At 33.3% G+C, this 13,675-nt stretch overlaps 2 protein-coding genes across 4 annotated transcripts; one reads left to right on the plus strand and one right to left on the minus strand.

Annotated features, from left to right (window-relative positions):
* Positions 1 to 2,441: 2,441 nt before the first annotated feature.
* LOC143432896 (uncharacterized) lies at positions 2,442 to 5,556 on the minus strand. Its single transcript, XM_076909870.1, has 7 exons — positions 5,124 to 5,556; positions 4,866 to 5,039; positions 4,570 to 4,772; positions 4,339 to 4,492; positions 3,994 to 4,262; positions 3,536 to 3,751; positions 2,442 to 3,456 (listed from the first exon to the last, which is right to left on the minus strand). Exons 1-7 carry the CDS (start codon positions 5,170 to 5,172, stop codon positions 3,403 to 3,405), a joined length of 1,119 nt encoding a protein of 372 aa, XP_076765985.1. The 5' UTR covers positions 5,173 to 5,556; the 3' UTR covers positions 2,442 to 3,402.
* A 304-nt stretch (positions 5,557 to 5,860) lies between these two features.
* On the plus strand, positions 5,861 to 12,064 carry Put (activin A receptor type 2 punt). Of its 3 annotated transcripts, none has more exons than XM_076909649.1 (10): positions 5,861 to 6,446; positions 6,905 to 7,095; positions 7,173 to 7,350; positions 7,841 to 8,019; positions 8,105 to 8,484; positions 8,688 to 8,874; positions 8,951 to 9,088; positions 9,174 to 9,305; positions 9,371 to 9,536; positions 10,086 to 12,064. In XM_076909649.1, the coding sequence occupies exons 1-10, from the start codon at positions 6,398 to 6,400 to the stop codon at positions 10,163 to 10,165; spliced, it is 1,680 nt and encodes a 559-aa protein (XP_076765764.1). In that variant the 5' UTR covers positions 5,861 to 6,397; the 3' UTR covers positions 10,166 to 12,064. The 3 variants fall into 3 exon arrangements, with proteins under 3 accessions (XP_076765764.1, XP_076765765.1, XP_076765766.1); XM_076909650.1 differs by having other exon boundaries at positions 10,548 to 12,064; XM_076909651.1 differs by having other exon boundaries at positions 10,551 to 12,064.
* The last annotated feature ends 1,611 nt before the right edge of the window (positions 12,065 to 13,675 follow it).

A 13,675-nucleotide genomic window follows, 5' to 3' on the forward strand; every position in this document is an offset into this window, starting at 1 on the left:
TTGTATAATTTAAAGTCATTTTTTGCAAAAATTATTCTGCTTTACTTTAAAACAATGTTGCTATTGATATATAAACTTCTTGTAATGCATATTTCATAACAGAACATAATCATGAATTTTTTTTTAATGGAAACTCCGCAAACTTAATTCTAGTGAATTACTAAGAAAATTTCACAAGATCTGATCATGAAAAATAGGAAAATTCATTTAAACTACTACATATGAAATTCGTTACATACTCTACGATCTACAGTTATCAGAATCTCAATTTCATGATTAAACAGATGGTTGTAGCTATTTATTTACGCAGTTTCATAACAAATTGTATTTGTTGTAAAACGCAGGCACATTTCACAGATAGAATGCTTGTTTTGTGATTTTTATTTAAATGATTTGTTTTCCATTTGTTATCATATTTAACACGACCTGTTACATTTTATGTTACTGACATATGGTAGTATACTTTTATATTTGTTGAAGGTATTTGTTACTCTTCTTAAATAAGAAAACGTGAATTGATATATAGTAGTAAGCGACTGATCGCTCATTAATTCATTCTTCTTTTTGCATTAAAATTCTTAACTTCTTAAATATTTTTTGCACTGTATGTATATGTTAATTATTAAGCTTGTACAATTTAATTACATTAATGGAATCCGAAGGAAAGATTGTGAACTAAAAGGTATTATTTTTAAGACAGAAAGAGAATAACAGATCAAAAGCATTAATGAAGTAGAAGAGCTACAATAATTAATATGTCAAAGACATATTAAGAGGCAAGTGTTTATACTTTTGTCATTTCAGAAAATGTTCTTCTCTCGTATTGTATACAAATCTTAACTATTGATTTTAGAATATTTGTTTTAAAAAGTGAATGTAGAGTTGTAAAGTGTTTTGATCATTTTATAGCAGCATAACGTACTGTATTTGTTAAGCGCGATATTGTTTGGACTGCTATAGGCATATTTCTATTTTTTTAAAATCCTGTCTTGCGTTGATTTGTACCTTACATGAAAAGTATCCACGGTTTACAAGACAACATCTGCTAAATTTAGGATGAATTAAATATATTGATGTTAAATTAGCATCACTATTCCTTTGACTACTTTTGTGGATGTGATAAGTTTCAAATTTTGTAAAAATAAAAAAGAGAAAGCAAAAAATAGAGTCGCCGTGCCTGTTGTCTAAGTGTTTTATTAACTTTGAAAGATTACACAGTATTGAAGTACAAAGCAATAAAAAAATTCTTATCTTTAGACTTCTAGATAGGGAAAAAGGCAAGTATTGTGAATTGTTACATTTGGAGTATAACCATTTATGTGTATGAAACAAAATATTGGAAAATCGAGGCTATTTTGATTATACGATTCTTAAAAAAAGAGAAACTATTTATTTGTCTTATAAATTATTTTATACGTTGATTTAGAAATATCATAGCTATTTCTTTGTTTCATCGTACTAAACAATACTTTTAGTTATACATATAAAAAGTATTCCTTGTTACTCGTATACCATCTTTTTCACCTGCGCATCAAGTATACCGTATTAAACTTCATTTAACATTGTACCTTCATTAAATAATAAGGAGAATAGTTTTACTTCATTTCATTTGCAATAGTTTTTTTTTCATAAAATATACCAATCCAATAGTATTGGCCATACATAGACAAAGTATTAATTGTATTGTACGGCGACTCTAGTCTGAATATACCTCCATAATTGCCACCCCTATGCTAGGGTTCGGCACTTTATATTACTTAATTTTAACTTAACCTCAGTACCTATTACACAGCACTATAATTTAGTTCTACACGATTTACCTCAGAAAGTATATTCTCACATACAATAAGTAGACATAGCCAAGACATTATACTTTATTTTGTATAAGATATATATGGAAAAGCAAACCCGGTAAAAGAAATGGAAGTTTGTATTATTATCGTTAATTATAGCAATTATTATGCACTAAGAAAACTTTATTAATTTATTTTTTCTTTTTGTATCACCTGTATCTTTTTTTTTTCTTTCACTGATACCTATACGATTGTTCTATGGCAGATATATATAATTATGCTGTTTTTTAGGGTGCAGTTACTTTGTAAATATCTTTTATCTGTAGACTGTACACACATATTATCTGCTAAAAAATATTAAAAGTATATATTTTAATATATTATACATAGTGAAAACTACATCAAATTATAATCTTATTGTTTAAAAGTATTAAAACGATACACGAGAAATATTTAATGATATTGTTGACTCTTCTGATTACAGTATCTTGTTGTAACCAATGATTGAAATAAAATTAAGACAGTGTATCGATGTTTGTTGTGTTAAAATATATATATATCTATATATGTATACAAAAAATTGTATCCCACCCCAAAATATGTTAATTTTTTGAACAAAACAAGAGGTATAGTAAAGAAACAAAGAAATAAATGCATAAATGAGTAACTTTATTATCAAAGGATTAATAACAATTGCTTCAAAGACTAATACTATTAATTTTATTTGGCAGTCATTGCCTTATTATATTATTCTCTAGGCAAAAATTAGGCTTACTTTTATTATAATATATCTACTAATTTTCTTGTATGTGTTTGTGTGCGTGTGTGTATGTATGTTTGTGTGTGACGTTTTAGAAATATTTTCTAGCTTAATTAATATTATTTGTACTTGATTTAATACATTATATAATTTGAATACATCTAATATTCTATATTTAGATAACCATAAGATCATTTACTTGGAATAAAAAGATTTCTAAGTTATGAGTCATAGCTTCTGGAAGATATACGTTATGTGGAATGCAGTGGATGTAAAAACAAAAAAATCTTTTGTACATTACTACAGATCACGTTAATTCTTCAACAAGTTTATTTTTATATTTCCAGTCTTGAAAAATTCAGTATAAAAAGCATTTTTGGCGATGTGTACATAATTCTCTAAAATATTCATCCAAATAACGTTACATACTATAATATATCGTATTTAGGCATGTAAATATCTAAAGTTTCACGTTTTTATGTTCTTCAGCATTTTTCAACTTCAACTTGTTGCTCTTATATAAAGTTGAACCTTTTGACTAGCAACCTCACGGTGCAAAAATTTCATTTACCTTCAAACTATAGTAAAATTAAGTACATTAATTCCTAGTTTATCACAATTGCAATAGGCTTATACGCGAAATCTTCATATTCCATCCGTACATCTTTTGTAAACTTGACTAACAATATTTGTTAGCAAGTAAAACATGAGTAAGGTGTGTAACATACAATAGAGTATGTAACTTGCGTAGATTACTAGGCACAAGGTGAAACGCTCTGTAAGTTATTTATACAAATCATTGTAAGCTGTTTTTCATTATTTGATCTTGGCAGTCTGTGTTGCTAAAATTCATAGAACCAAGGAATGTGGAAATATCTTCATCTTTACATAATCATCAAGAACCTGCAACAAAGGTGATTAAAGTAAAAATTTTGGGTAAAAAATTTATGGTCTCTTTATTCTTTCAATAACTATTTGTTACCTCTTTTAAAGCATGCTTTGTGAGTTTTGGATAAAGATATTTAAACCCAGTACTTGCTAATTTCCCTGTTTGCAGATATAAATGCTTATTATAGAGAAGCTCTTGATCTATGTACGGCGACAGAGGACTATTTTCCACTCCATCTTTATTGCAAGCTTCTGCCCAGGGTCCCATATGTTTGTCGTTTACTTCTTCAACGACGGAATTCATATCTGTCTAGAATATGTAATACAACATTTTTTAATCTATATTAACAGTTTACCTCCAAGTATATTTATTATAAATATACTTTAAAATAAATTGGTATAATCCAGATTTATAGATTATGTAACCATATTTTATGTCTAAAAAATTTGAAAGTAAATATGTGATACGTGCAATGTCATAGATTTGTACGTATATACACATATGAAATGTATTAGCAGATAACAAACAATAATACAAATTTTCTTTCATACTTTAGCCAATGTGGAGAACGCAGTACCCCAATAATCATGGTTGATATTAAATAATTCTGAAACTATAGCACTGATTGATCCTTGTGTTGAATCACCTTCATCAACAATATTGTAGGTTTGACCTACAGTATCTGGCCTATTTACTAAATGCCAAATAGCTCTAGCTACATCTCTTACATGAACCGTGTTCATATGAAGATCTGGTCCCCAGAGTAACTTCATCATTTCTCCCAAATGTTTATAGACTGCTCCCACCACCAAACGTGGTGCTACAAAGGAAATGTTTGTATTTCAAAATTTATTTTTAATTCTTTTAACACTGATCGAAAAATAAATTATTGTTACCTAATCCATTTCGGTCACCACAGCCATATACGATAGCTGGTCTTACTATTGTGTAATTTAAGTCTGGTATATTTTTCAAATCATTTTCTACTTGCAGCTTGTATTTTGCAACAAATGTCCATGGTTCTCCAGCATCTTCCTCTTTGAGAGGAATCTACAGGAAACAGGCAAATTATAAGTTTTCTTGGAAGCAACTTAGTTACCATACAAATAATATAAACTTCCACATACTTTTTCAGAAGTACTAAAATTACCAGAAGATATTTCTACATAACGTTCAATATGTAATTTTGCTGCTTGTTGAGCACAATTCATGCTCAACTTGTAAATTCCTTCCTTATACACAGGATCCGTTTGACCGCTCTTTGTTTCTCCGGCGCAATTGATCACAAAATCAATCGGATCATCGGACATGAATGCATTCTGACAAGATGCTGGGAATAGAATTGAAAGATTAATTGCAAATAACAGAAGAGGCTAAGGATTGAAAACCAAAAATGCAGAAAAATGATCAGCATCCCAATTACCTGCATTGATTAAATTAGCGCTTTTAAATTCGAGCAAAGGATGCTCGAATACTTGCTGATGCTTAGCATTAAGCCAAGCTGTTTGCGGCGGAACTTTATCCACGACGCGTACGAAAGACACAAGATCGTTACTCAACAGATATTCCACGAGATTACGTCCTATGAAACCGCATCCTGTTACGACGATAAAACATTTTTTTAGTCCCCCCTGTTTATCACTTCCGCTATACGCTACCATACGAAATGGAATATGCTTACCTCCTAAAATGATTACTCTTGGCTTTTTATCAGAAGCAGAGGTTGCCATAGTTATTTGTCATTTAAAGTTTGGGCCGTTGTTTCTCTGTACGGTTTCGTACACTTTGATTAGAGCAAGGGAAACTTTACACGCTGTGACACTTCATAAAGGCAGAAAAGAAAAAAAACTCCGGTCGCGATATGGTTATCTGATCGGTGCACCACCCTGTACTTAACCTCAAAAATGTACCGCAGAGAAACGTGTTACCACGGCCTTCCACCAATGCCTCTCGTTAAAATCATCGACGCTGACCGTAGATTTCGGTAACCTTAAGTTGGAGGAAGACAAAATCATGAGGTACCGTTCACTGACGGATTCTCGGGTGCAATTTAAATGCAATCCAAATCGCACATCGGTCACTGACAAACAAAGTACAAAGAACAACTACCGAAAATGCGATTACGACCGATCGATATACATGGTCGGGTTTCAAAACCAACGTGGACGCCATCGGTAAGGACACTTTCTTACATTATCGGCGATAGGCGATAGTCAGTTTATTAATTCCATCCATTTAATTCAAATACAGATGCTTCGATTTTTTTCTTCTTTCTCTGTTTGCTCGCTTGTCCTACGCGAAATATTAAAGTGAACTATCATCGATTTCGTGAATTCGTATTTAAGTTCGAGAAATATAGTATCAATTTTCTATCAGCGTCGTCGTTCTATTGGAATTCATTAGTTTATGATCCATCGTTCCGTGTGTCTGACATGTATCTTTATAAGTCCGCGAGCTTAGTTGATTTTTATCAAATTTTCCGGACCGTATCGCGTCGAAATTGCGGCCGCGTTTATTAAACTCGATCGTTCGTTCGCCGTGGTGGCCGTGATAATTGGAAGGTGATCAAGATCGTAACGTTTTAACAGTGAAAAAATCCCATAATTTCCCATGGTGTGCGCGTTCCGACAGAAACGTGGGAGGGGAGAGGAAGAGAGATGTGTTGGTGGATGAATTACCACAATTTCCTTAATAGCTAATAGACTCAATCTCGGAATTTGTCTTTTTTGTTCGTTTCTCGCGGGTTTCTCGAGATCTCCTCGTGGCGAGCATAATGCCGTAGGATCGTATTCGAGAAAATAGGCAGACGCGATGGTGTCGATCACTTAGAAATAACCCAGATGTGACGGCTAAGCGCGGAATCCTTGCGCACCAAAGTCCGGCGCTTTAGCCACATCGCTGATACCGTGCCTCTAGACTTAACAATTTTTGGTATGCTTTCACGATCCATTCACGATGTCCGCATATGCGATGATACTGCCATATCTCATCCTAGGATTGTTAGGTAATTGCACCGTTCTCCATTATGTACCGTTTGACAGTTACATCCGCAACTTAAAATCCCACTAACATTAGATCTTCCAGAGATTATGATACATTTCCTTGCCGAATGCGTTTCGAACCGTTACTAAATTCTGTACGCTTTATAGAGCAATGTTATGTTCTATGTTTATAACAGTGCTTCGTTATCTTACATACATCTAATCGAATGGCAAGATATATAGTTTGAATTTTTGTTTTCTCGTTGTTCCGTTTGAAACGTACGTAAATAACGTTTTTTCTTTTTTTTCTTTTTTTTCTTTTTGACACATTAATATATAATTTTATTGAATATACAGAAAGCAGATTTGTTGATGAATTCGTTTCTCTTGCGATTCTGCGACTGTTCAATTTTGCTTCTGTAATACAAATTATAGTTTTTCTACCAGTGGAAAAAGTATGTAAACAAAGTTTTATTTACAGGATCTACGTCAGGACACGATGTCAAAGGATCGCAAGTTTGCGAATTTTATAATGAAACACTGTGCACAACATCGCAGCAAGAATGTTCAGGAAAAGAGGAATGCGGTCCACACGATCCAGGGAAAAGAAATCATTGTTACGTATTGTGGCAAATTGATAATGTCACTAAGAAATCTATAATTAAGTTGAAGGTATTGTATTATTATTATTTAGTTTGTTAGTTATCTGATTAATTTTAAAAGTATCATCATTAAATTATACGTTTCAGGGATGTTTTTTGGATAGCAACGATTGCTATGACAGGCCACATTGCATTGAGAACAGTGCGCAAAGAAAGAAAGATTTATTTTTCTGTTGTTGCGACGGCAATATGTGTAACAAGAATTTTACGTGGGAACCCCATCCAACTTCTTCCTCTAAACCTATTCAACCTCCTATTATTCATGGTACTTACTTATTTGAACACGTTGAGCGCCGAAATTGCCGTCTTTTCCGTTCAGCCGGCAGCGAGTGAGCGCTCAAGTGATACAATGATGCAGGGTGATCCGGGATTTCAAAGCACGCTACTTAAAAGCACGCGATTTCGAAGCATGCGACTACACGCACTGGATAGGGCTTATCTCTTGGCTTAGCTCTTGGAATTGTTCATAAATTACTCAAAAAGGAAGGAGACATGCGTAATGTTGTCACGTCTTACAATATGTGTAAATCCAAGCCAGATTTTTGTTTAGGCTGTTTTAATAAATTTCATTGAGACGACTACATTTATTTTTGAACTTTAATATTGTCGGCCTCAGGGACCGACGCCGGTCAAACGAAAAGTTCACTGCCGGTCCCCAGGGACCGGTGCCGCGCTCAGCGTGTTAAATAATAAATTATTTGTGTATGTTCCACGAAATAATTATTAAATGATCATTGATGGTTCTGATGTTTCAGAATCAGAACCTGTTCCAAACACAGAGCAACAAATAATCACGCTTGTTTTGTCAATATCGATACCCATGCTATTACTTGCTATCATTTTGCCATTTCTATATTGGTTTTACCGACGACGAAAGTCGGGATATTTCAACAAGGTTTGGAAGGCATATGTACAGATCTCTCAATTACTAAACGTTATAACTCTTTTGTTTTTGGTGCTATATTATCAGCTATTATATAACTAGTCATATAAGAATTACATAAAATGGTTTGTTCTAGGTACCCACGTTAGAACCACTGCCGTTACCGCAGCCATCTCCTAATTTAGGATTGCGTCCGATACAGTTACTCGAAATAAAAGCTCGTGGTCGTTTTGGAGCTGTTTGGAAAGCACAGTTAAAAAACGAGATTGTCGCCGTTAAGGTGTTTCCTATACAAGACAAACAGTCTTGGCAGACTGAACAAGAGATTTTCAAACTTGCACACATGGATCACGAAGATATATTACGATTCATAGGCGTTGAAAAAAGAGGTGACAATTTACAAGCTGAATTCTGGTTAATCACTGCCTATCATGAAAAAGGTTCACTGTGCGACTATTTGAAGGCAAATGTTGTCACATGGCCTGAGATGTGTAGAATAGCAGAATCTATGGCAAGGTAAGGTTTCTGTATAAATTTCACCTGTTAGGAAACACTGCCATTCAATAAAATATTTTTATCACATGTCTAGAATTACAAGTTAAGAGATTATATATTATTATATACTATTTAGATTTCTAAAGAAAAAGGGGGGCGATGGATGGTTATATTCCAAATCTCTATTTTTGAAGTTGTGAGACTGATGGTTCTAATCTGTTTAGGGGCTTAATGCACTTGCACGAAGAGATTCCAGCTAATAAAGCAGATGGATATAAACCTGCTGTGGCTCATAGAGACTTTAAGTCGAAAAATGTTTTACTTAAAGCTGATATGAGTGCCTGTATAGCAGATTTTGGTTTAGCGTTAATATTTCTTCCTGGGAAACCTTGTGGGGATACACATGGACAGGCATGTTCATTTCGCGTCCGTCTTATAATTTGAAACATTTTATGATATACGAGGATGAATATCTTTTTGTTTTCAGGTTGGAACAAGAAGGTATATGGCTCCAGAGGTTTTAGAAGGAGCAATTAACTTCACAAGAGATTCATTTTTACGAATCGATATGTACGCTTGTGGTTTGGTGCTCTGGGAATTAGCTTCGCGTTGCACTGTGCAAGATGTAAATTCTTATATATGTACATCTCAATGTATAAGATATATCGTTCTATCAATTACTAATTGAACGGCTAATTTACTTCCTATAGGGACCAATTGGAGAGTATAGATTACCATTCGAAGACGAGGTTGGTCTTCATCCCACTTTGGAAGATATGCAAGAAAGTGTTGTGCATAAAAAGGAGAGGCCAGTCATTCTAGAAACGTGGCGTAAACATCCCGTAAGTTTTAGTTTAAAAGAATGCCAGAGGGGGAAAGGAAGGTAGCTTTAATATTATTTGTTTAGGGACTTCAATCAATTTGTGATACAATGGAAGAGTGTTGGGATCATGATGCTGAAGCACGTCTCTCAGCTTCTTGTGTAATGGAAAGAGTTGCTACGTTGAGTAGGACGCTTGTTTTAAATTCATCGACGTTGATACGAGTTGATAATACCAACGAGACTATCACCAGTAAGGAATCTAGCATGTAGTTAATTTACGTGTATTATAGCTTTAGTTAAATTGCACAACCATTTTCTGTACCATAAGTTTTACATATACATCAATGGGGAATGTTAAACTGTTGCATGTCATTTTATGATAATTATTTTTCAACATTTTATCGTTTTCTTCGTAACACTTTATTTTTAAACTAACATAAATTACAATTAATGAAATTATTTATATTTATTTCATGTTATTATCACCTTAATCTTTCTTGTACTTATCATTGGATTATTCACATATAAATTATTCATATTGTTTATGATTTATCATTAATTTAATTTATTATATATTAGAAAAATATTCGTTTGTATGTGCAGTAAATATTGGAATTTGTCGAAGTAAATTTAATTCTAATGAATCGAATGTAGTATATGTGCTGTTACAATTTTCTTAATTTGAAGCAATTACGTTCCTCATTGATGTTAACAATCCTGCAGTGATTGTTCAGAGATAACAAAATGAATGAAACACTGGCCAAGTGAATTATTCATTCAATGTTTTTTATCTATAAAGTATCATATGTGAATTGTTACAAAGAAGATGACTCAACAATTTTATACGAAGTACCTGGTAGAAACAGTCAAGTTAACTGATTGGAAGCTATGAGGAATTTATTAGGACCTTTGCACGAAATAAACAAGCTACTCTAATTATTTTGCATTTTACAGCATACAATATTTAAGGTGACTGATTTATTTCGCAGAAATAAGATTTTCTCCATGAACCTTTTTTTCTTTATATAGACTTGTATATATATATACACTTATATATATAAGTACAGATATATTTGGTAAATCGAATCATTTTCATATTAATTTTCGAAGTATATTTATAGAATGTAGATTATACGAAGGTGTATACATTGTATAATCAAAATTGATGCTGTTCGAAAAATCATGGATGAAATTTTATCGAGCGAAGTATAGTAGTCTTCCTTACATACTTTACTCTTAATTGTCCATGGTTTCTTTATAGCAGCACGCAGTTCTCTCAAGGAAAGTGATTCTCTAATTATTGAACATCTAACCTAGCTTTGAAATTAGTCTTGCATCCAGTGTATGTACAGTGGACCTGTAAGGCCTTGAATACGTAATTATTATGTTATTTATGTGTTGAAAATGTTTAATGAAACGAAGCATCTTGTTTGAACCAGTTTTCTACGATTTTCACTGACTGTGCGATTAAACAAATATTTTCGTTCTATTCAGTTTTTAATATTTTAGATGATTTATTTTGTATTAGAACATTTAACGTTCTTCCACGACTTAATTATATTGAAGACTGTGCAATGAGACTGGATAATTTTTTAAAAAGGCCATGGAAATATTTCAATCACTCATTAATTTAGTAATGACGATCTGTGATTGAAAATACAAAACTGTTTCTGAGAAAACGATGGTTATTCAAGATGCACGTTTTGAACGATACTGATACTTCTATTTAAATAGTGATTTATCGATTTCAAACAGACGACTCATTTTACTTGCTCTGGATTATTTAAATCAAGATTATAGAAAGAAATTTGATGTAAACTGTATTATAAATCAAGTCTATACTATAACAATTTTCTCTCAACGTGACAAAATTAAAGTAGCTTGATGCTATCAAAATTGCGTAAACGCACTACACAAACTGTGATAAGTATTTGAACAACAAATGAGGCCTAACTCTGTTTCAAACCTTGCCCGTTATTCACAATCGTAATTCATCAGAGCAAGTAAAAGTTAGACAAATTGTTTTATTTCTGATATTAGGTTTTAGCAGTGCCAAAAGGGTAACATATGCTCATACTGCATCTTCATCTTTGTATATTAATTTGTAGCTATGTAAGACATAGAAATCGGTAACATGTACCTATTAATCTTTAACGTACAATGTTATGAATGAAAAATTAATCCATAATTGATTGTATGCATATAATAACTAAAATATTATCTTTATTTTGTAAAGACAAAGAAAACAATGTACAATATTCATCTTTGCAACGCAATATAACTTATTATAGTATTGTTAAATGATCAAGTGACTCATAGGACAAAGAGTTTATTTAACAGTTACACTCTATCGCACGATATTGTAACATTAAAATCGATTATGGATTAATTGCAACACTATCTAGAATTTAATGAATTTTCGGACTTTTACATATCGAAAAGCAGAGATAACTGTATTCACGGAGATACTTCTTATTTTATATATGCTGTGAATTTTGTTTGTAAAAATTGTGTAATATGAATGTTCTAATCTCATCATTGCTTATTGTTATGTATATTACTGTAATTCGACGTTTTTATTCTTTCTTTTTAAAACAATTAGGAAGCAATGCATTTGTGCCAGCAAAACCAGTCTAACTACCAAAGGCTGATGATAAATGAAATGACTGTTTATAGTAGAGAGGAAGTAAAGAATGTTTGCAATTTTTCATGCTCTGTCAAGCATATACTGATTTTATGAAAGAGAGTGCAATGGTGAGGTAATATTTTGAGACATCCTGTACACACTCCGACAACACAACGTTGTCACAACAAGAGCACTGTGATGTTACTTGCGCCGCGTGACATCACCTTCCATAGCCATCCACGTCCGCACTCGTCGATGGTTGTGATGGTACGTGGTAACACCACGTTCTGTGGCACCAGCGTATCACGCATTTTATATATTCATTCATTTTTTAACCAGTGTCGTAGGATGACATTTGTTAACGTGGAAACTGTGTTTTACTTAACTTTACTGTGACAAAGTTGTGTTGGGATGTACATTTCAATAGTTTTATTCTAATTTATTTTATATTTCCCGCTTTAGAGGTAAGAGAGAAGATATATAAGAAAGCTATAGGAAAGAGTGAGATAGATGACGCTGACCTCACTCGGGAACCCGTGGCGCCATCTCTGTGAAAAGTGCTCAAACTTGTCGCACACAGTTATCGACAGCGAAGTGAACTACTGAAGAACTAGCGCCATCTCCCGGCGGAACGCAGAAACTGGTCGGGGCATTAGTTTCAGTACTTTCCGCAGAGATGGCGCTAGTAGTTCTTCAGTAGTTCACTTCGCTGTCGATAACTGTGTGCGACAAGTTTGAGCACTTTTCACAGAGATGGCGCCAGGGGTTCCCGAGTGAGGTCAGCTTCGTCTATCTCACTCTTTCCTATAGCTTTCTTATATATCTTTCTCTCTCATACCTCTAAAGCGGGAAATATAAAATAAATTGGAATAAAACTATTGAAATATACATCCCGACAACACAACTTTGTCACAGTAAGAGCACTGTAGTGTCACTTGCGTCGCGTGACATTATATACTTATATTAAAACGAGTATAATCTTATACCTTTGTTTCATGTTAATCTATTTTAGAATCAAAATGAATAAACTGTTTAGTTTAGTCATTTTTAATATTCGTTTATAATGTGGATGAAAAAGTGTCACCGTACACCATTGCTGAGAAAATTTCAGAATGAACGGCATTAGCAGACGGTATCAACAGTGGAACGATACCGTATGCCGTTCTGGTGTATTTAAATACGTGTAATCCTGGTGATATCCCTGTGACGTTACGGAACCTGGGAACGCCACCGTGATACGCTGGTACTTTTTGTGAAGTGTTATGTGATTTGTTGTGTTGCCTGGGTAGATAGACATACAAATCATAGACATGCATACGACGTATCATGTTACATTGCTTGTCTCTTATTAAACCATATCCCACGAATATATACAGAAGTTAGGTTTTAATATTGATAGTACCATAATGGCATTCCAGTCACACATGCACGCGCGCGTACACACACACACACACACACACACACACACACACACGTACACGCACACGCGCACACACATACATACTGTATATTAATGTAAATCAATACTGTAATTTCTGTCTTTTAGTCTTATAGAAATTGTAATTGGTATCACCAATTAACATTAAGACTAGTTGCTACTTTGCAACTTTCTGTTGTGTAATAATCTAGTTGACCGAATGACTATCAAAGCGGTATTACGCAGATATACCTTAGGTTCAATATAGAGGAGTGTTTCTTCAATGCGTGACCGTATTTCTTTAATTTTTCTTTTGTTTGCATCTAAGGAATGAGAAAAACGCGCC

This window comes from Xylocopa sonorina, chromosome 2 (assembly GCF_050948175.1).
Source record: "Xylocopa sonorina isolate GNS202 chromosome 2, iyXylSono1_principal, whole genome shotgun sequence".
NCBI classification, from domain to species: Eukaryota; Metazoa; Arthropoda; class Insecta; order Hymenoptera; family Apidae; genus Xylocopa; species Xylocopa sonorina.